The sequence below is a fragment of the Lissotriton vulgaris genome, chromosome 9, assembly GCF_964263255.1.
Source record: "Lissotriton vulgaris chromosome 9, aLisVul1.2, whole genome shotgun sequence".
Lineage (NCBI taxonomy): Eukaryota > Metazoa > Chordata > Amphibia > Caudata > Salamandridae > Lissotriton > Lissotriton vulgaris.
The window spans coordinates 477230916-477255455 of record NC_141697.1 but is presented as its reverse complement, the minus strand read 5'-3'; the positions used below and the strand labels follow the sequence as shown (position 1 = coordinate 477255455).

At 41.5% G+C, this 24540-nt stretch overlaps 1 protein-coding gene across 1 annotated transcript in view; it reads left to right on the top strand.

Moving 5' to 3' along the window:
• SYNE2 (spectrin repeat containing nuclear envelope protein 2) overlaps positions 1 to 24540 on the top strand; it is a 1750628-nt gene that overhangs the window by 1636967 nt on the left and 89121 nt on the right. Inside the window, exons 140-142 of the mRNA XM_086937933.1 lie at positions 3057 to 3244; positions 6049 to 6199; positions 15555 to 15737. Of these exons, the coding sequence (XP_086794059.1) occupies positions 3057 to 3244; positions 6049 to 6199; positions 15555 to 15737 (522 nt within the window). The remainder of the gene's footprint in view (positions 1 to 3056; positions 3245 to 6048; positions 6200 to 15554; positions 15738 to 24540) is intronic.

Here is a 24540-nt window from a genome sequence, read left to right as displayed (position 1 = left end):
CACTGGGCCTGCATTAAGTAGGTCCTGAGGTGGGCAGGGCTTCGGTCGGTGGGAGCTAGGGCTTCTGTTGGCGGAAAGAACGGTGATCGAAAAACCTTGGCGTGAAAACCCAGGCAGAGGCTTTTGTCACGTGATAATGCTGAAAGAAGCAGGATCTGGAGGTAACAGGCAAGGTGGGTGCTCAAGTGCCTACTAATGCTGTCGCGCATTAAGTAGGTCCTGGAGGGGGCAGGGCTTCTGTTGGCTGGAATAATGGTGAGTGGGAAAACCCTATGGCCGGTGTCATAAACATCACTGATGGCTAGTGACTCTGTGCTCATAATGTTATCGTTTGCATTACAGACCAGGCACTGTACATTTTGATTAGTGCATTTTCTGTAAAATTGGAAGGCAAAAGAAATGGAAGATATTGGCTTTTAGTGTGAGAACTACACACCTCGATATCCAGTGGTGCTGGAAAATCTATGAGAACAGCTGAGGCGTTTTGAGCTAGCCGAGCAATATCCCAGAAGTAAGCTAGTGAGATAACAGTACAGCATTTGCCTCATGGTCCCAGTTACAAGGTAATTGTGAAGGAATCCGGGGCTAGTGAAAAGATTGAAATAGCTCTTGCTTTCTCAGCAAAATGCACAAGTAAAACATTTGTGCTTTTAATGAAGAACATCATAAGATTTGCATTTTGATTCTACATTAGACACGCTGATGATGAAGAGTACATTGCTCTTGGATGAGAAGACCGCTCCACCTTCTCCCAGTTGCATTCATCTTGTGCTCCCACATAAAGACACAGACCTTTTGATGGTGTTTTTTTTTTTGCCAAGACTCTCCAGATCGGTGAAGGACTGCAGCCAAAATAGCATTAGTTTATTTGACGTAGGTAGTGGACCTTTTCAGTAGTGTGTGCATCAGCCTGTGCTAATGGAAGTCAATGGGAGGACACTCTGGGTGTCCTAGTGAGTGACAGTAAACCACCTTACCATGTACATCACATGGAAGGTTGAACTCCTAGTATATTTGAATGCCATCCAGCGGTATGGAATTTCATAAAATATTTACTCATCCAAGAGAAAGGATGCTTCATAAATCTATTTGTCCTGTATAAAAAATCTGCTAATCTTTTTGTGGTCGTGGAGTGAGGTGACAAATTATGGCAGTGTGCTCATTTTATCAGAGCTCTGTTAATAGCTTGTCTGATTATGCCAGATTTTGTATTGTGCCAGGTTTTGTATTATACCTGGGTTTGGATTTTAGCAAAGTTATGATTTTGCCACCTTTCTGCAAATCTCCATACAGGGGGCATGGAAGTAGCCAGGATGTATTAGCTACAGGTTTGAAATAGACTGTGACACTCTGCACACCCACAAACTAACACATTTAAGGGTATTCACCAACTCTTCTCCAATCTCTTCCCGCTCTGGAAAAGATTGACAAGGGAAGAGTACATTTTCCCCAGGGTAGAAAGTAAGGTTATATGAAGCAAAGTGAATTTGCAGTCTTTCAGCAGATTTTTGCATGAGATGAATTTACAAATGTTTGCTAGGTGTACTGACTCCTTATTTGTGAAAAGCTGAAAGTTGTAAATCTGCACAAGTGCAAGGACATATACCTGTGGGTGTACTTTTGTTACTTTGCAGTCTTTCAGCAGATTTTTGCATGAGATGGAATTTACAAATGTTTGCTAGGTGTACTGACTCCTTATTTGTGAAAAGCTGAAAGTTGTAAATCTGCACAAGTGCAAGGACATATACCTGTGGGTGTACTTTTGTTACTTAGATCACCTAATTTATTTTTATGATGTACATAATTGTGTCTATAATGGTATTACATTGACTCTACCTTATTATTCTTTTTAAGTATTGGCATGCATCAACCACGTTGTACTAAACAATACTTCAGAGAAATGGTATTTAAAGTTGCACAAAAGTTTAGCAAAAGGTTTCTTCAAGTAGCATTTTTTTCTGCATTATAATTTGATTGCAAATAATCATGAGTCCTGCTATCATGTTTGTATATCTATTTGTTATATAGTCTGAGACCAGCCATAGAGCATTATAAATACTGTTATCCAGTACCTTGGAATGCCATTCTGAGAGATATGCAAATAAATGTAAATCTCAAATTGTAATCGCCAGTGTTGCATCATGTTAAAAGCAATTAATGTATGTCAATGATTTGTGAAAAACAATAATTCCAATTTTATGATGCAGAATGTTACTGTTATTTCAAATTAATATACAAAATGTAATTGAGGTGAAAGCAGATATCTCATCAGGTTCTGGTTTATGCTGCAATACATTATATAACACACAAAGTGAAGCTTTAGGGAGGGGATTTCCCAGTGACTGAATAGGTACATTACACAAGCACCTACCTGTGCGTGTTTTCAGCACACAGTTCATAGAAACATGGTGTATGGCGCCTTTACAATATATGTGCATCTGCTCTCCTGCATATCATCACATTTGTAGATCCACATCAAATATTCGTTTTCAAGAAATAAATAACCACCTTGGTTACTGTTTAAAAGGCATATTTTGGATTTAATTTGATGAAGTCCTGTGATGCAACCATGCAATAGCAACTAAGTCAACTGCAGTGGGTCATGACAGTCTTGCCCTTCTCTGGTGTTAAGTATATAGACCTAGTAGATAATTCAGAATTTGATCAGGCACACAACTAGAACATTACCATTGATGGAATAATGCAAAAAATAAAAGTAACCATACAAGTAAACAAAACAAGACTTTTTTAGGGAAAGATTTGAGCGTATTTAAGGGTGAGGAAAACTCTAGCGGCAGACTGCTTAATTGGTCAGAAGGATGCAATACTTATCAAAGGGTACGTTGACCGTGATGAAAAGTGTATACATTTTTTCATTCACCAGTTACAGCACCTCTCCCATCTTCTGTTGAATTATTAGACTGATGCAACGTAGAGCTACTTTTAAATATATCCCTATCACTTTTATTAACATGTTGCATGCTTACCTAATATTCTCAATCACAAGCACAATTTCTTTTGCTGATGCATGCATTGCTATACCCATTTCTCCGCAGGATTTGCAGAAGGACATTGAGCAACACAGTGAAGGAGTTGCTTCAGTGTTAAGTATATGTGAGGTACTTTTACGGGATTCCGACGCATGTGCTAATGAGACAGAGTGCGACTCAATACACCAGACAACCAGGAGCCTTGACAGACGGTGGAGGAACATCTGCTCTCTCTCTATGGAAAGGCGCATGAAGTAAGTACCTCCTAAGCATAGTTCTTTGTGTCTGTAAAACAGTGGGACTTTTGCTTATATTGACATCTGTGGCTGACCAATAAAAACATTGATTTATGGATATTGGTTTTTGTAGTTAATAGAGTCAGTCAAACAAGAAAGCCCTGTGTTACACTGTAGTATTTTGCAGTAAACGTCGCTCATGCGCCACCCCAATGACTATACATCGAAGCCATTTTTAATTGTATCTTTTGTTGTTTTGTTTTTTTGTCACTGGGATCAAGCTGCACAAGGATTCAGTCCGATTTAATTTTCTTATTATACTTGTTCTATGCAGCAGAATGGTGCTGCTGTGTCCTCCACATGCACACTGATGTATGCAACTGCGCCGAAACATTAGTCAGCACCCAAATGCTCTCCTAACAAACCCTTAGACCATAACACAACACTGCACAAAACTCGGAAAAAGGTTAAAATCCTTAAAGCAGCCCACAGAAAGTATATGCAGAAGTTGCAAATAGAAAATGAAAACGCTAAACATGCACAGATTACAGCTGGGCACATTGAATATCACAAAATATTTTATAAAACAAGGTCAGTAGAGATGCAAATATATTTAGAATCCAAAATGAAAGTCCCTCGAAATTAACCTAAGCAACTACTCTTACATTTCAATATCTAATTTCTCCCTTGCTGCATGATTACAATTCTAACTAACTGAGTTACTTGTGATCATATCTCAAACAGTTTTTTCCCAGATTAAAACTTAAAAAAAGATCTTCATGTGACTACTAAACAGGTAGTGGAACCAAATGTTACACCCCATCGCCAGCCAGCATAACCAACCGCTGGACTCTGCCACCCTCATCTATTTAAAAAGAACAACATTCATGCCGCTCAACATGTAATATTCAATTTATGCCTCTTTCATCAGAAAAGACAACCTATTAGCCCAGATGAGGAAATTCTGAACCCTTTCCTAAAAGTGTTTCAATCATTATTCCTTATGTCAAAGAATAAAAAACAAACAGACCGTTACAGCTTCATCGCTCCCCTACCATGTCTGTCTAAGTTTAAAGAACGTAGTTATCCACATTAGATGCCTGTTCAGTTCAGATTTTGCAACAACTACAGTTTAGAGATATCTGTAATAATGATGCTTGATTATTGTCTTTCTCCTCCCATGTTCTATGGAGCATTTTAAAGTACTGTATTTACATATCCCTTTAAACATCTATCACACTCAGGTTTAGAATTGGTGACCAACAACCTCTGGCTGTCAAGCTCTCATCTCTTTCATAATGGGGCATGTTCCAGCAAATGGGTGCAGGGAAATTGGAGGACTTTAATCTAGAGACTACATTTGAGCACTTGATGGAGAGGGTTGATACGCCACAGTCAAACTTTCAGTGTGAGTAATTTCTGCAAGCCTATTGTGACTTGAGTAATGCCCATCCTGGTTACAAAAAAAGGAGATGGCTGTTGCCTGGAATATAGAATATATTTTTCTGGGGCTGGCAAGGGTATTTATGTTGCACACCACTGTGGATGGTGTTATATTAGTCTTGTTTATGTAAGACTAGAATGGGCCCTGGCCAATTGGAAACACAGGAGATCTTTTGGAATTTGAAAATTAGGGAACAAGCAAAGATAATGGTTGACATTGTGAAGGGTAAGGGTGTGTGACTGTCAACATTGACCATAGGTTCCTGGCAGAAGAATATGAAGCTAAATTGTCTGATGACATGGGAATAGTAGAAGACAGTATAGAAGAAGTGGTGGATGGAGTATAGAAGACGTGGTGGACGGAGGACATCAATTCATTTACGTTTTAAATTAGTTAATCATAAGTAAATACTACACCATCTTTCAGGAATAGTTAATAGCAGTGAGGTAGTTAATCACTCAAGGTTGATGGTTAGGGCGTGAAAAGGGATAGAGTTTGTCTTCAAAAAGTAGGAAGTCCATACAACTGAATGAGAAAATGTCACCAAGTGAGGTGAAGTATAATAAGAGCCCTGACCCATGGGTGAATGCATCCATGAAATTTGTTTGTTATGGGGATAACCCACTCATTTATGCATGTTGTTTAATCAATAAAGGTTACTTTCATTACAATCCAGGCAGTACTTTGCCTGTGACAACTGTCTTTTGAGGACACTTTTAAAATAATCAGACTTCTTGAAAACACCCTTATGGAGAGATTATAGTTTTGACAACTGTGAAGAAGTGACCTTCCTCAACATAGGCAATTTTAATTAAATTAGTAAAGCAGAGTGTTGAATATTTTTCTGGCTTTGTCTCCTATTAATGTTTTAAACAAGTTTATTGTTTTTCAGTTCTAGTTACAAAACATTATTGTAACAAATATATTTAGGTCTCTGTTTTATGACATTCTATTGAATGGTTTAGTTGTGTGAAGACCTGCAGATTATCCATTTCATATTGTACACTCATTGCCATTATTATTAGATTGTAAATTACAAATGTTGCATTGGAAGGGCTAGAAATCCTACTTTAACATTTACTCAATTTATATCAGCATACACATAAAAATAATAAATGTTTAGATGTGCAGAATAGTACCCCTAATGTTAATTTATGTATTTACTGACTTGCAAATATGAAAGCAGCCAGGGAATTCCCCACTTGTAAGAATTATGGGGCTACTGAACATGGAACAGAAGTGCAACTGACATTTTAATGTCAAGCTGATGTTTAATTTGTGTTATCGATTTATGTCTATTTTTTGTAGATGATTTGTATTCTTTTTTTGTCTTTATATGTCATAATGTAATTAATTCTTTTTTATTTTTTATTACCAGAATTGAAGAAACCTGTCGTTTATGGCAGAAGTTTTTGGAAGATTATTCGCGCTTTGAAGAATGGTTGAATGCAGCTGAAAGAACAGCTGCTTCCCCCAATTCGTCAGAAGTTTTGTACACAAATGCCAAAGAGGAACTCAAGAAATTTGAGGTTACTGTCTTCTTAGTTGTTCATTTCTTCTTGTACTACAGTTTGCAGCCTGGGCCCATGGTTTTTTGGAGGAGTTGCACCCTTTAATATTGGAGAAATGTTAAAGTTTTCTTACTCCCACCCCCCTCCCCTTCCTAGTTTCCTCACTGTAGATGACTGCCAAGTTAAGGAAAGAAGTTTCCAGAGTGGTATTACAAAGAGAGAAAAAGGTGCACAGAGATCTTGAGTTCAAGATTAAATATCTTATTTATCCATTGCTATACAGTAGCATAGGACTAATCCTTTCTCATCAGAATATGTGTTTTAGAGTTTTCTTATATCACCTTAAAATGACAACTTACCTCCTCAGACTCTGTATGGTAAATGTTCTTAGTTACATTCCACCAACCACTCTGGTGTATTGTTGTATGATTTTTTTAATTAATTTAATCTGCAATTGTACTTCAGTGAAGATTTAGCTGTACTAAATCTCATACCATACTTCTTTTAGGTCTCGCAGAGAGACCTATTGCAGTCAAACCACAAAGCTGACTTCACGATGCGGATTTGTAGAAGTGCCCGTGCTCGTGACCGCGCTTCTACCCCCCTGCCTTGCTCTTCAAAGGCTCCCTTTACCATTTGCTCCTGCCTCCCCGCCCACTGGTTCACACTTCACGGCCGCCAGGCCGTGACTCGCATTTCTGCCCAGCAGCTTCAAAGGGATCTGCTTCCCCGCCCACTGCTTCACACTTCACGGCCTGGCGGCCGTGACTCGCAATACTCCTTCCCCCTCCCCACAGCAATGCCAAGAGCTTGTTACAGTTGATGTGTTCTCTTTTTTTAGATCTCACGGAGCGTGATTTCCCTCTTTCACCCTGTCTCCTCTTTCGTTCTTTCTCTTGTGCCCTCGCTTGCTATTTTTCTTTTCCCTAATCCCCAACCTCGTATCCCTATTTTGCTCGTCATCCCGCCCTGGTATTGTTTTCTCCTTCCTCTCACTCTTCACATTTCTGTCTGCTACCTCTCTCATTTGTCTTATTTTTCTTGACATCCCTGTCTGTTCCTTCAACAGACTGTCTTTGTTTTCTCATTTTGCTCTTACCACGTTTTCTCCCCGCTCTGGCACAAAACCTCCACTTTTTCTCCCTTTCCCTGCCTCACCTTTCTGTTTTCACCCGTATGACTTTCTTTTCTTCCATTTCCATCTTTCTCCCATCTGTCCTTTACTCCATTCACACACTGTACTTCACCCCCCTTTCTTTAAAATATTTCTTTATTGTTTAAGCCGAATCTTTGTAGGGCACACACAAATATGTCATTCACAAGCCCATGCCCTCCCCACCTCCCATCAGTACATATTAGCACTTAATTAGACTCTTAGGAATAATGGGGGGGGGGGGGGGGGGGGGCTCCCAGGGGCGGGAGGGAGTGTGCCTGCGTTCACTGTGTGATTCAGTGGTGTCCCCCCGTGACGTGCATAGTGTGCTGTATAGTACACGAGTCACCGCTCCCTGGCCTGCGTGGGGACAAGCGCCTTCCTGCAGTGTATTCTAGCTCTGCGTTAATGTCCCATTGTGTGAAGCGCCCGAGTAGAGGGAGGGGGGGAGTAAATCTGATGCTGAGCAGTGGAGCGCAGCACTGCTGAGTCCCAGCCTCTGTCTCATCTCGGACCCCGACCATCGCCGGAGACTCGACCTCTGGCGCACTCACCCGCCTGTCACCTCTGAGTCAGAGCGCACTCTGCTGTCACAGTCCCTGCACTCTCGTCTCAGTGTCAGACCTCTCTTACTCTCGTCTCAGTGTCAGATCTCTCTCACTCTCGTCTCAGTGTGTGTCAGACCTCCCCCCTTACTCTCCGCTCTCATCTCAGTGTCAGACCTCTCTCCCCTCTCGCTCTCTGCTCTCTCTTCCCTCTCACTCTCCGCTCTCTCTCCCCTCTCACTCTACACTCTCTCTTCCCTCTCACTCTCCACTCTCTCTTCCCTCTCTCCACTCTCTCCCCTCTCACTCTTCACTCTCTCTCCCCTCTCACTCTCCAATCTCTCCTCCCCTCTCTCCCCTCTCACTCTACGCTCTCTCTCCCCTCCCTCTCTCCACTCTCTCTCCCCTCTCACTCTCCACTCTCTCTTCCCTCTCACTCTCCGCTCTCTCTTCCCTCTCTCCACTCTCTCTCCCCTGTCTAGGCTGCTCTCTGACTGTCTCCATTGGCCTCTGTCTGTCTCTGGTCAACCCTCCTCACCATCACACACCCTCACATCCACTCACCCTCACACCCTCACCCTCACCCACCCTCACACCCTCACCCACCCTCACACCCCCTCACCCTCTCACCCTCACACCCCTCACCCTCGCACCCTCACTCACCCTCACCCCCTCATCCTCACACACCCTCACTCACCCCTCCTCACAACCCTCTCACCCTCACTCACCCTCACACCCCCTCACCCCCTCACCCTCACACACCCTTACCCTGACACACCCTGTCACCCTCACACCATCACCCTCACACCCCCTCACTCACCCTCACACACCCTCACTCACCCTCACATCCCCTCACTCACACTCACCCTCACACCCCTCACCCACCCTCTCACACCTTCACACCCCCTCACACACCCACTCACCCTCACACACCTTTACCCTCACCCCCTCACCCTCACACACCCTCGGTCACCCTCAACCCTCACCCTCACACCCCCTAACCCTCAGCCCCTCACCTTCACCGCCTCACACACCCTCACACACCCTCACCATCACACCCCCTCACACACCCTCACCCTCACACACCCTCACTCACCCTCACCCTCACACCCCCTCACACACCCACTCATCCTCAACCTCACACCCCCTCACCCTCACACTCCTCACCCTCACACCCCTCACACCCCCTCACCCTCACCCACCCTCACCCTCACACATCCCCACCATCACATACCCTCACATCCTCTCACCCTCACCTCACACACCCTCACTCACCCTCACCCACCCTCACACTCCCTCACCCCCTCACACCCCCTCACCCTCACACCCTCACACCCCCTCACCCTCACACCCTCACTCACCCTCACCCCCTCATCCTCACAGACCCTCACTCACTCTCACACCCTCACCTCCCTCACAACCCTCTCACCCCTCTCCCTCACACCCCTCACCCTCACACCCCTCACCCTCACACCCCCTCACCCTCACCCCCTCACCCTCACACCCTCACCCTCACGACCCTCTCACCCTCACACACCCTCACCCTCACATCCCCTAACCCTCACACACCCTCACTCACCCTCACACACCCTCACCAGCATAGCATAACGAAACCTAGCATAGCATAGCAAAACATAGCATAGCATAACAAAACAAAGCATAGGATAGCAAAACCAAACCTAGCATAACAAAACAAGAAATAGCATAGCAAAACACAACAAAGCATAGCATAGCATAGCATAACAAAACACAACAAAACATAGCATAACAAAACATAACAAAGCATAGCAAAACAAAACATAGCATAACAATACGCAATAAAACATATCATAAGATAAAACATAGCATAACAAAACAAAGCATTGCATAACAAAACATAGCAAAACACAAAGCATAGTATAACAAAACACAGCATACATAACAAAACATAGCATAACAAAGCATATCAAAACATAACATAACTTAGCATAACAAAACACAACAAAACATAGCATAACAAAACATAGCATAGCATAACAAAACAAAGCTTAGCATAGCATAACAAAACATAGCATAACATAGCATAGCATAACAACATATAGCATAACAAAACATAGCATAGCAAAACAAAGCATAGCATAATAAAACGCAACAAAACATTGCATAGCATAACAAAACAAAACAGCATAGCATAACAAAGCATAGCATAGCAAAACACAACAAAACATAGCATAACAAAACATAGCATAGCATAACAAAACAAAGCATAGCATAACAAAACAAAGCATAGGATAGCAAAACTAAACATAGCATAACATAACATAACAAAACATAGCATAACAAAACACAACAACACATAGCATAACAAAGCATAGCAAAACACAACAAAACATAGCATAGCTTAACAAAACACAGCATAGCATAACACAGCAAAGCTTAGCATAGCATAACAAAACATAGCATAACATAGCATAGCATAACAAAACATAGCATAACAAAACATAGCATAGCAAAACAAAGCATAGCATAATAACCTCATAGATTCTCGTAAACATCCCTCCCCAGTGCTGCGCTGTCCATTGGAACTAGTGCTGAATGGACGTCCAATGGTCGTGCGCAGCACTGGGGAGGTACTGCTGCCGTCGGCCAACGCACCGAGGCAGCACTTAAGGGGCTAAAACACAACAAAACTTTGCATGGCATAACAAAACATAGCATAGCATAACAAAGCATAGCATAGCAAAACACAATACCACTCAGTGCCACATAATTATATGCTACATAATTACACTGCACTCAATGCAACATACTCTCCAAATACCACTCAGTGCCACATAATTACACTGCACTCAATGTAACATACAATCCAAATACCACTCAGTGCCACATAATTACATGCCACATAATTACACTCTACTGAATGCAACACACACTCCACACAATACCACTCAGTGCCACATAATTACAAGCCACATAATTACACTCTACTCAATGCAACATACACTCCAAATACCACTCAGTTCCACATAGTTACACGCCACAACATTACACTGCACTCAATGCAACATACGCTCCAAATACCACTCAGTGCCACATAATTACACGACACATAATTACACTGCACTCAATGCAACATACACTCCAAATACCACTCAGTGCCACATAATTACACACCACATAATTGCACTTGACTGAATGCATTACACTCCACAAAATGCCACATAATTACAAGCCACACAATTAAACTCTACTGAATACAACATACACACCTCATAATACCACTCAGTGCCACATAATTACACACAACATAATTACACTCTACTCAATGCAGCATACACTCCAAATACCACTCAGTTCCACATAGTTACACGCCATATTATTACACTGCACTCAATGCAACATACGCTCCAAATACCACTCAGTGCCACATACTTACACGCCACATAATTACACTGCACTCAATGCAACATACACTCCAAATACCTCTCAGTGCCACATAATTACACTGCACTCAATGTAACATACACTCCAAATACCACTCAGTGCCACATAATTACATGCCACATAATTACACTCTACTGAATGCAACACACACTCCACACAATACCACTCAGCGCCACATAATTATATGCTACATAATTACACTGCACTCAATGCAACATACACGCCAAACAATACCACTCAGTGCCATATAATTACACGCCACACAATTACACTCTACTGAATACAACATACACTCACACAATTCCAGTCAGTGCCACATTATTATATGCAACATAATTACACTGCGCTCAATGCAACATACACTCTAAATACCACTCAGTGCCACATAATTACACTGCACTCAATGCAACATGCACTCCAAATTCCACTCAGTGCCACATAATTATATGCTACATCTTTACACTGCGCTCAACGCAACATACACTCCAAATGCCACTCAGTGCCACCTAATTACACGCCACATAATTACTTTATCTATTGCCCTCACTCTATCTGTCTATCGCCCTCACTCTATCTATCTATCACCCTCACTCTATCGCCCTCACTCTATCTATTGCCCTCTATCTATCTATCGCCCTCACTCTATCTATCGCCCTCACTGTCTATCTATCTATCGCCCTCACTGTATCGCCCTCACTCTCTCTGTCTATCGCCCTCACTCTATCGCCATCATTCTATCTATCTATCGCCCTCCCTCTAACTATCTATCGCCCTCACTCTATCTATCGCCCTCACTCTATCTATCTATCGCACTCACTCTATCTATCGCACTCACTCTATCTATCTATTGCATCACCACAGCATCACTCAGCACCACCACAGCATCACTCAGGGGCACCACAACATCACTATGCGCTACCACAGCATCACTGAACGCCACAGCATCACTTGTCGCCACCACAGAATCAATCTGTGCAACCATTCAACAACTGGCGCAAATATGTTCTCTCAATGTTTCAAGCTTTATTACAAATATCGCAAAAAGATGTTAATATTTCACTTCTGTTCTTGGATTTTCGTCACAATAAAATACACTGAACATAATCTTCACAAAAGGTATTTACAAAACTTTAAGCTATTGCCGTTATAAATTACAATAACTTTTATTTAAGTATTACTTATTTTTAAAAAATAAAAGCCATTGTTATTTGTAATATCAATACATCTAAGTCACGTAAATACAACACATATTGCATTACAAATGCTATAGGTGTCACATTTGCGAAATTTATAGCTATTGGCATTGTAAATGACAAAGCTATTAATTTCGCTATTTTCAAAACCAACACATAAATAAAAAATTGTCATTTACAATACCAATAGCTCAAACTTTCCAAATGCGAGACCTATTGCATTGCAAATGCTTGTTTGCCTTTGTGATCTAAGCGACATGCCTCTGTTCCCGTTAACCCTTTTAGTGACTACTGAACCCATGTAATAATGCTTGGCATACTCTAGACGTTTTTTTCTCCAAGTTGTAATTTTTTTTCAACTATTAATGTTATGTTATGTTAATTTATTTCTTCTATAGCGCTCGGCTACTCCTAGGAGCATCCCGGCGCTTTGGCGAAGAATAATCAATAAGCACCTTTTACTGTATACTCATTAGCATAGTGATGGTGTACACGTTTGTCCAAATATTGCCAGACTTTCAAAACTTCTTACATTATAGAAGGCACATATTTTTTTCAGGAATTCCAGTGGTGTGTATCTGTGGCAAATGGGCAAACCAGCACAGAAGGACATTAAACATTGGTGCTTGCTGCACTCATAGCCAGTAATGCGGTGATAAAATCACATAATAAAAAATAAATATTCCCACGTCACGGGCGCACTGTGTTCCCCTGCAGTGACCCAAATTTTAGTTTTTGAATACTGAATAGGCACATCATGGCCATGCTTGAACTAATAAGTACATTGAAACCGAAATCTCTCCTGGCACAATGGGTGTGTTGGGTACTAGGTACAGTGGCAGCAACTTTCTTTTTATTTTTTAGAACAAAAACGTGTGTTAAAAAGGGCACATGGTCAAAGATGTGCTGGCAAGTCCCCCCAAGATATGTTTTAGACTGGTGGAATCGGTCCTGTTGACTGATAAGTACATGGTCCAGGACTGCACACTCTTTTATGATTGGTTAAAATTTTGTTTAAGGGATTAACATTAAATCTTGCAAGGTTCTTCAAGCAAGTGTATGTGTTCTAATGTTCTGTGATTACATTGTGCATGGGTGGAAATGTCTACCAAAAATCCGTAAAACCTGACTGCTAATGACTCTTTATTTCTTATAAATAATTTATTGTTTACTTGAAATAAACCTTGCAAACATGCAACAATTACAGAATTAATACATTGACATGCATTAATAATATAAACACGTAACAAGCTGCTCAAAGTGGTTTCAACATTCACACATTGATTTTTTAAATATTTTGTTGTCTGAATCCAATCAAGGTTTTACATGCACTCTTTGGATGTGCCATAAAAGCATGATCAACTCATGCACTAAAAGTGGATTTGTACTACAATTTAAAATATGGGCAAATCAGTAAAACCTATATTTGTGATGCGAATTTGGCAGCGGGAAAGAATCTATGTACGCTGTCAGTGCATGAGACATCAATCCCCTGCACCAGAGTAAATCAATCAATCAGTGGTTAATAGAGGGCGCTACTCACCCATGAGTGTCTCAAGGCAGTGGGTGGCAGGTAGGCAGCTCTTGCTCAGTTGAAGAGCAAGGTCTTGTGATCCTTCCTTTTAAATTGAAGATATTGTACCCATATGGACTGACATGCGATAATAAAGCATAAGATTGCATCAACACACTAGCTTGGTTTTTTGCCAGTCTCGCAAAGTTGGCTAACTCATTTCTGATTTTAACCTCAATTCCTGGGATGTTTGCCTTAGGGCCATATCAATAGCCATATAGTTAAGAGTTGTGATCCAGTTTATAAGTAAGGATGTTTGATCTTTCATCTTACGTTTGCATATCAAGTTCAGCAGATATTAAGCAGAGAAGCAATTTGTTGTTAGCCCAAGATGTTTTGAAGAAGAGTAATACTTAGGCAATGTGAATGTAAGTAGTGCTCTGTTCTGATCAGTTCCACACTAAGTGACACAGATGGCTTGCCTGCAGTTTTCTTATGGAAGACTTGATCTGCAGAATCCAGTCCATAACACCTTAAGCGATAGTTGATGCAAGTTTCATCATGGGCACCTGTAAAATTGGATCAACACTAGGGGGGTAAATCAGATTTCCTTTTGAACATGCAGAGTGCATTTGCTACATTCATGGTGCTGCTCATTTTAACCCGATATTCCCTCCACTAGGTCTACTATTGATTGAATGTTTTGCCTGCAAATTTGTAATTAATATCTCTGTGTTACTTGGTTCCTGTAATAAACTAATTATGGCCCTTGGCTCTTAACATGGGTTTCAATAATATTGACAACCATAGAGCTGTGCACCACATAGGTTAAAGCAGTACTTAGAGCTTGTTGGGGGCCAAAAGATGTTCTAACAAAAAGCAGCATATCATCTTCATAGATAGATTGGCATTGAACAAATCAGGGTCCAGAATCCAGATGTACAAATTAAATCAAATGAAAGGGTTGCAAGAGAAAAGCCTTGTCTCACAAATTTTTTGACCCTTGTGACCTTACTCAAATGTATTTGGGGGTGGTTGTCCAGAAACACTACAGGCCTGATTTAGAGTTCACCATTATATCAAATGGCACATGTAATGCGGCTTATAGGATATCCATCACGTTTGTGATGGAGCAACCCATTCGCCGAACTCTAAATGAGGCCTTATGTCTTTTAGACCTGTTAAATTGTATATCATTTTTACAGCCTACAGTTTTCCTCATAGTTAAAATCTGTTGAAGTCTTCTGTATTTCCTCATTGCTCTTTGGGTTGTTTTTCAATTTTATGCTCTTTTTAAACAGCAAAATCAGTTTTGGCATAGTTGGGGTTGACTACGTACTACACAATATGCACTGTTTTGCTCGCTTTTGAATATTATTTGCCAGTATGCAGTAAAACAAAACAAACATTTGATGTTATTTTGGTCATGTATTTTGTAGCACTAAGGGCCTTTTCATTATTCAGTGGTAGAGAGAGAGGCCTTATAGTAGAGAGAGGCATAACTGGATGGCTGCAATGAAAGCAAATGCATTAATTTATTTTCCAGGCTTTTCAACGACAGATTCATGAGCGGCTGACACAACTGGAGTTAATCAATAAGCAATATAGGCGTCTTGCAAGAGAAAATCGCACAGATTCTGCTAACAAGTTGAAGCAAAAGGTCCACGAAGGGAACCAACGTTGGGATAATCTACAAAAACGAGTAGCTGCCCTTCTGCGGAGACTACGGGTAAATTATTCAGCATCATTTTATGTAACAACTATAGAACATTTGTTTCTTGTGCTATACTTTTAAGTGTGTTGACGGTGAATGCCTGCACGAAATTCCTTCAAGAAGTAAGAGGTACTTTTTAAGTAAATTTTTGGCAGAGAGGAATTGTAGTATTTCCTTGATAATAACCAAGGGCTCATTTAGTCAGAAACCCTGGGGATATTTGTCTCAGACAACAAATAAAAGCACACTAAGTGGTAGCAATAAAAATCCACTATGTTATAATGTACTGATCGGTCTAACTTCCAAGATATCAGTGTCCCATGGTCGAGTGATGAGTGGATGCTTCAGCTAATGGTAAAGATTTACCAGCAGGGGTGTGGATTTTAATAAAATATCTACTTGTCCATGGGACGGGTTGCTTCATAAATCTACTTGTCCTGTAACAAAATCCCCTTGCTCTTCTGATGCCATGTAGTGCAGCGACAAACTATGGCAGCAATCTCATTATATAAGAGCTCTGATACAGCCTCTCTGATTATGCCAGGGCTCATACCATAGTAGTGTAGAATACTTGCAATCCCCTTATGTTGCCGCAGAGCTACATACTGGGGATGAAGGTAGTGGTAAGCAATAGTTCCATGGTGAGTCTGTGCAAACCACCCAACTTGCATGTTTTAAGGGTTTTCAACAACTTTTCTCTAATCTTTTCCCATACTGAGAAATGTTGGAAATTTACCCCTGACCATGGCAGACATAAACCGTCTTCCAGAGTTGGGAAAAAAAGTGGTTGGAGGGAAAGTGAACTTGCAAACACTCAGATTTTCACATGAGCAAATCTACACATGCATAATTGATCATGCTGAAATGCAGTTCAGAAGTATTTTCTAGGAGTACTATTTCTTGTCCTACTTTTGTAAATTCTTGGGAATTCACGAAAGCTGTATAGCTGCACTTAATGCAAGGACATATACCATGGGTGCACTTTTGGAACTTTCTTTAATAAATGGACCCCTAATTTTGTCTGGTGTTGACCATAACCTTTTGCGTTTATTAAAATTCTGTCTCTCTCTCTGTATCGGCTGGCTTCACTGTGAGTGACAGCATTCTGCTCTTTCACAAGGAGCATATCAGACAAAAAAGTTATTTTGTTCAGTGCCAGTAGCTACTGTGGGAGTGTGTGCTTTTTGAGACCAAAAACAATTTTTGCTTTTGCCAGTGTTTGTTATAATGGTGAGGGCCCGGCAGCTCCCACACCAATAAGGTTTTACAAAAACCGCCAAAACAAGTCACACATTGACAAAAATAAAAAGCTGACCACCAATTTCAGACCTATTGGCTTTGCCAGTGCTTTGCCAGTGCTTGCTTATTTTTGTTTTCCATAATCCTATTGAAACTGGTTACACTGATTTTCCATTCTGAATATTTTGGGGAAGCACTACCCTACATCAACACATATTCCTAAATGATGCTGCAAAAAATGGTACCTTTTTTTTTTCCTGCTTTAATTTTTTTATCAACATTTTATTTTGAAAGCAAAGTATCATCAATCTTGCTGTCAAGCTTCTGCAAATATTTGCATCAAATTAGAGAGCATCCTGGGAGCATTATACATAGCCTCATATTGCTAAACTTTGAAAATGTGTGTACACATTTATATTGGAGCCAATGTAAGTAGTGCAGTCAGAGCTTACAACATTTACTTAAAGTGCTCACCCTAATAATAAAGGCTTTCAATTAATGAACCATAAATACAAGTTTGAACTGCATTAACATATAGACAAAAATATTACCTCAACTGCATTCAGTGCCCTTCTCTGATCCATAATGTGGTACTGGCAGCCAAAGGGTTTGTGCTGCAGGGGGTTGGGCTACTTGTCCCAAGGACAAAATGCACAGAAAAACGTGTCGCCCTTGACCCCTAACAATATGTCCTGGGCGTCGGGCAATAGGAATTCCACATCTCTGTAACCAGTAGAGTTGTGACTTAGTCTTAACCAAAATGCATACTCAGGCTTCTCATTATTGCCATACTCATTCTGCATGTGTACATGAGCGGAAGAGAAAGTTTGTATTCATGTCCACTGATAGGACTGCTAGCACTATCCGTGCTTGTGAGAGTGGTTGGTAGTTGTGTGCCACCACCATACTGCCCAACCGTGTCTGCTAGTAGCCCTAATGAGTTAATGGCTTATTTACCTAATAGAGCCATCAAATGTGTTACGTTAGTGACAGTTCGCTGTACATAGACTCTGTCAATGAACATGCACTATTTTAACCTAGGAGTGGACTATAAAAAAATTGGAATTGGTTAATATTCGCAACTTAATTACTTTTTACTCTTTCCCCATATTACTCAGTTAAGCAGGGCTTGAATTCATATCTCACTGAGTGACCAGCATGAAAACAAAATACTCACCTAATATTCCCAAAGTAATTTTAACATTTACATTTTTGTCCATTTTTTCTGAACGTGGAGAAAGTAACTATCTTTTTTGAATTGTCCTCAGCTAGCTTAAGTTGAGAGAGATGACATTTAGAGTTTGAACTATCACACAGAGTATGATGGAGTCACTGTACATAGCATCAGTGGGAGCCATTGTAAAACTGCCTCACTAATTTGAAATTTTCAGAAAAAAAGGACATAGTTACAATTAGCTTACTACTTTCAGGATAATGTGCACAACCCAAATAAGTCCTATTAAAAATCATATTTTGAAGACTCCAGACCCTATGTGGTCTCCCAGCTGATGGTCCCCAAATTTATCCTTCAAAAGAAAGAGCGAGCACCTTAAAGATTTTATATTTCATTAACAAGGATGTTGTGGTATATAGCTCTGTATAGCTGTACCTGTTAAGTATCAAGATGCATTTATGCCTCTAAGGTAGTGGTGAAGACTAGGCATAGTTTTGCAATGGTGCCTGCTTGCAGAGGCAATGAGACAAAGAGGCAAAGTTATAAAGGGATTATTTGGAGTACTGGTTTAAGAGCTTTCACAGTTTTTGAAATATGCTTGTACTGATGCGATCCGATTGCCTCTCCCCTGTTTTCTTCATTTCAGCTTTAGCCACACATGCTGGGGACCTCTTCCACTCAATCTTACCAATATTTTGTTGCACTACTACCGCACTCACCTCACAAGTTAGTTGCAATATTATCCTGAGTATCATGATAACCTGCCAACGAATACCAGTTTGTGCAAGAATTTAGAATACAATATTGCCTATAATGTCCTAGCATTGTTCTAATCTGATGCCCCTCCCACACTCTCTGTGTTCCTATTACAGCCTACACAACCTGGGAAATACAACCATACTTTCATACCTATAATTTCTTAAGTGGTACGTCACTCACCACACTCGATGTCACAGTGCTTGTTTTAGGATTATATTGGCTGATCAATAAACATCAGTTATTATAGGACTCCCCTGAATGTCATCTTCTAATTTAATCTAATGCAAAATTGGATGTTTCTGTCTGATCTGATAATATATTGTTATACTCCATCTATGACTACATTGTATGCTGATTCAAGACCTCCTTTATTCTCCCTTCCTCTGTGTTCTTACCCCCTAGAGTTTGCTGATGTCCTTGCCACTAAGGATTATGTGTGCCTACTTCTACACTGTTCCAGCAATGTTTATACTCACTGCTTATTCTCCTAACCTTACCTTTTTTTCCGTTCATGTAAAGAGCTACTTAATCAGGACATTGTCTCTTGAATTTTGGTATAGGACCTTCAGGCTATACTGGCTAGTCCTGACTCAACCACAATAGGTAATCTCCCCTGCCTTCTCAGCAGTAGCGTATACTCCTGCTCCCATAGAACATTCCAATGTTAGAGGTCCCTCCACTCCTGCCCTCTATCCCATACCTCCTTTAGAGGCCCTTTCCTACTCTACTCATTTGTTCCCATGCTCCCACCATCCAGCATGGATGCCGGAAAGTGGAACGCCCTACTATCCCCTAATGGAAATAAATATGATTTATTAAACTACACCCCCAACCTGACTAGAAAAGCCATGGAAATTCAAAAACATGAAATTCTCAGCTTCAAAAAAGAATCTGTTATCGTGGACCCCCACTTTTGCCACAACAAGGGCACCTTACTTAATGGCCTCATATTCTGTAGGAAAGTCTTGTCTTCCTCACTCAACACCACTATCGCCAAGAAAACCACTCCCGACCATAAGATCACTATTGCACCCTAGTCGTTATAAAGTGGTAATGCCGCCCTTTCCATGTACACCAATGGCACCATACTCATTCGAGCTTTAGATCACAATCTGGAACTCTTCAGCAATCTCTTCTATTTTCTCCAGAACAAATTAGACACGTCCACTCCCCCACCTACTTCCTCACTAATCCCCTCTGGGTCCTCCCCTTATGATGACCTCTCTTCTCCTACCTACGAACCCTCCCTTTCCCACCTCCCTCTCTGGATGGTCACCCACCTATCCATGAACACTACTGATATCCAACACTCCTCCTCCCCCAGCGACAACACAAACTCTCCCCTGCATTTACATCAATTCAACACCACCCCATTCCTTTAGAACCTATCACACACACACACACACCCATTAAAAAAAAGAATCAACTCATCCACCATCTCCTCTCAACTTACCACTGCCAAGCTTCAGATGGTGAACCTCACCAATGCCAGCTTCCACAACCACTTGGCCATTGCTCTCCGCTCCAGTTTTTCCCGTAACCGGTACCTCTCAGAAACCTCTTCAATGACTCAACGCTCTGTACTATAAAATCTGAACTGCATTTGATTTGTTCTGACATTCTTAAGTTCATATCACCGCCAACCTTGATCATAAATGGTCTTCAGAATTAACTCACCTCCTGACAAACCACTCCTTGTTCCCCAACTCCACTCTGACCGTATCCCTGCCTACACAGGCATCTCACACTCTTGCTGGTGAACCGCAACCAAGCTTAACCACTCCTCCAGACCCAATAGGTTAGTCAGACAGCTATTAAATGACAACATACTCACCCTACTAGACTCCTACAGCTCTGCTTCTACCAATCAAACTTTGCCCACAGCAAAAATTGATAATCAATCACCCCGTCAGGACATCTGACCCCAGCATTAGGTTTATTAATAAATTGAACCTCACACAGGTTCCCATCTCACATGCATCCACGACTACTTTTATTGCAACCCTGAAATGCGCACTACTAAACTGCTGCTCAGCCGTGAAAAACATGGATGACATTGCAGATCTTATACGTAACCGGTACCTAGACATCCTCATGCTCACTGAAACCTGGTTGAATGATTCCTGTGCTCCTATTCTGGAAACTCTTGTTCCCCTCAGTAATGACATCATTAGACTAGACCATTCAGGATACTCGGGGGCCTAGTCTGTATATACAGATCCTCACTTTCTAGGAAACAATCTCAAAATATGTCTCCTCCCTCTTGCGATTACCTTAAGATCAACATCAACACCAGTAACAACTGAAGGGGCTCCCTCCACACATTTTATCACCCGCCCAAAGGAAACCACAAATTCATCGAAAAGATCAGGTAGATTCAAATCCTTCTTCCAGGACCTAAACTCTATCCAAGTTGATTCTATTCTCTCTTGCGATTGGACTGACCACCACTGCATCATCTTCATCCTGTTAAAAAAAGTCAACCACCTATAAGGGCCAACCAATGAAAGCCAAAGACTGGTTCCAAGACACTACTAACATTAACTCACACACTATATCAGCTCTTAGTAACGACATTTTCTCCCACCCCCCTTCATGAACAAACCCAGGACCTCACTGATCACTACTTCAACTCCATTTCCAAAATCATAGACACCCTTGCCCCCAAACAACTGAAATGTATCCTGTCCAAAAGATCCAACCCCTGTTTCAACTGTAACCTTAACGAAGAACCTCGTATTTGCAGAAAGAGCATGGAGACATACCTCCTCCCTGGACAACCTTAAACTCCTACACCAAAGACACAGTGACTACACTAGCCACATTAGGACCTTAAGCAGTTTTCTTCCAAAAACAACTTGACACTGCAACTAATCAACCTAAAAAACAGTTTGAAATTATCAAAAACGAATCGAACCGCAAAAGTGACCCCACTGCCACTGACAACAAAACACTACCTAATTACAAAATCTTTGCCTCCTTTTTTGCTGAGAAAACTACACTTATCAATAACAATATCCAGAATGCTATTAAACTTCTCCCACATGAACCTCCTTTACACCCCTCCTTGGTTGATCATGAAACATGCCCGAAAATCCCCACACCCCACCAAAAATAACACCGCCTGGTCTAGCTTCAAAACCCTCGATGAAAATGGCATCCTGAAACTACTGACCTCCTTAAAATACTCCAACCACTTGAATGATCTCCTCCCCTCAAAACTCCTAAATGAGTCCATTCACCTCCTACTCCCACTATGGACTATGATAGTCAACACCTTATTCACCCAAGGCTCCTTACCTGACTGCTTCAAAAGTGGCCAGGTTACCCATTATTAATAAAAAAAAACAATGACTAATTCGACCCCAGTATTTACTGCCCTATCTCCAACATCTCTACTTTGGCCACACATAGGAAAATGTGTCCACCTACAGCTTCACAATTACATTGTGCAATTCCAACTTCTCGGCCGCTGTCAGTCTGGCTTCGATTCGGGTCATAGCACAGAGACTGGTCCACATTGTTGACGATGCCCTCAACCAGAATTATTCTTGCCTCCTTATCCTACTGGACCTGTCAGAAGCTTTGGACACCATCAACCATGCTACACTTCTACCTTCTAGAACACAAGATGGGCCACTCCGACACCGTGCTGAAATGGTTCTGCTTTTTTTTACACAACAGATCTCAATATATTCTAATCAGTAACTCTCTCTCTGATCAGCCTCCACTGTTGCTAGACATACCCCAAGGCTGTATCCTCTCCCCAACATTGTTTAACATTTATATAGAGCCCCTAACTGAAATCCTCAAACTCTCCCATATCTCCTACCACATCTATACTGATGAGACCCAATTTATATGAAAATCACTATTGCAGATCCATGGGCAATGGCGCAAAGCTGCATGTCATTGACCAGATTGGTGCCCACATGTGTACCCATATGGCGGATCTCCCTCTGAGTTCTTTTAAAATAGTGGAAGGTGATTTCATCTGTAGATTTTAGCCGTTGGCTGCCTCCCTGGATGTCCCCTAAGGCGAAAAGCACCAATTTTGGGTTGTTCTGCCCTTTCTTCACCCTCCCCCAATAAAGAGGTGGTCCCCTGTTGTGCTGCATCTAAATACATTCATACTTAGTCATAGCCTATGGGCGTGCAATGGGAGAACCAAGTCTGACAGGGAAAGGTCTAACACTTATCACCTACCACAGTGCACCAACCTTATCGATTATATCCTCCCTGACATTACATTATGGCATTTATTGGTAGATATGATTGTAGTCCCCAGACAGGATAGTGATCCCAATACTTTGGGGCTTACACTAAGATCCTTGGGCCACACCCCTTTGAGTACAGATAAACCCCTTGAAAGAAGGCTGGCTTCATCCAGTAACTTGTGCAGACTAAAGTGGAGTTCTTTGCTAGGCTCTGAAGTAGCCTTGGTTAAGGTGTTTGAGGCTGTGTCCATCGGTTTGACGGCAGTAATAGACAAAATTATGCCCCTTGGCGCTCCAAACACTTTGGCGAGGTTGAGTGGTATTCACAACACTATGTTTGCCACCTTAAGAAATCTGTTCTTGGGAGATTTTAAATCCATTCCCAAGTGGAAGAAAGAAGCTCCCTGGTTTTCCAAAGTGTGTTGAAAGGCCAGACGTGCCCTCTCCTGATCCATTAAATCTGGCTCTAGATATGCAGTTGGGGATGCTATATTGCACTATAAAGCTCCATTTTCTGGCGCCTGGAGAACCTCGGAATGGTTTAAGTGGATCTCAATGCTGATTGCCGTAAAAAACAAGGATTACTGTTCTTTATTTGTGGATTGTTGCCTCTAGCATTCAAGCTCCACAGGACAGTGGCATCTCTTCCCTTCCCTGGGCTGAGCACTTCTCTCAGCTATACTCGGGCATTGATGACCAGGACTCGACCCAAGTAGTGCTTACCAGTCAGACTCCCCGGCTATTATGCAATAAATCTCTTAGTGCCCTACCGGGTGGATATCTTATTGAGAGCCAGCGCTACCTTAGGCCCACCAGATTTCTAACTCTGAGATCTCCACAGCATTCGATTGGATTACACCAAACAAAGCCTCTGGGTTGGACAAGGTGCCTGGTGATTTGTTTAAGTCCTATAGAGATGTATGGTGCCCTTATCGTTCCCTGTTCTTCAGTGCTATATTGAATGGTGCTACTACCCCTCCAATCTGGGCAGGAGCTGCAAATTGTCCTAATCTTCTAAAAGTGTTGCAAATCCCTACCATTCAACTATAGACCATTCAGCCTTATTGACAGCTTGCGTTTTGAATAGGCTGACCGAGTGGATGTCTGTCTGACTCAAATGTTCTAAACCCATTATAGGCATAGTTTAGAGATGGCATTGAATGAAATAATTGACCAGGTCTTCCACCTGCAATTACTTGTTTTGAAATTTGTAAAACGGGGGAGGGAGGTGTCAGACTTTGTGTAATCATTGTCGACCTCAGGTCCACTTATGAGCTTGTCCCCGAAAAACCCTGTGGGCGGTTCTGGCCGAGTTGGGAGTCCCAGAGTACCTTCTAAAAACTATTGTCAGATTGCATTCCAACAATTTTGCCCAAGTTAAATGTGGGCCACAGGGCGAATTGACAGACCCCATTCCGGTAAATAAGGG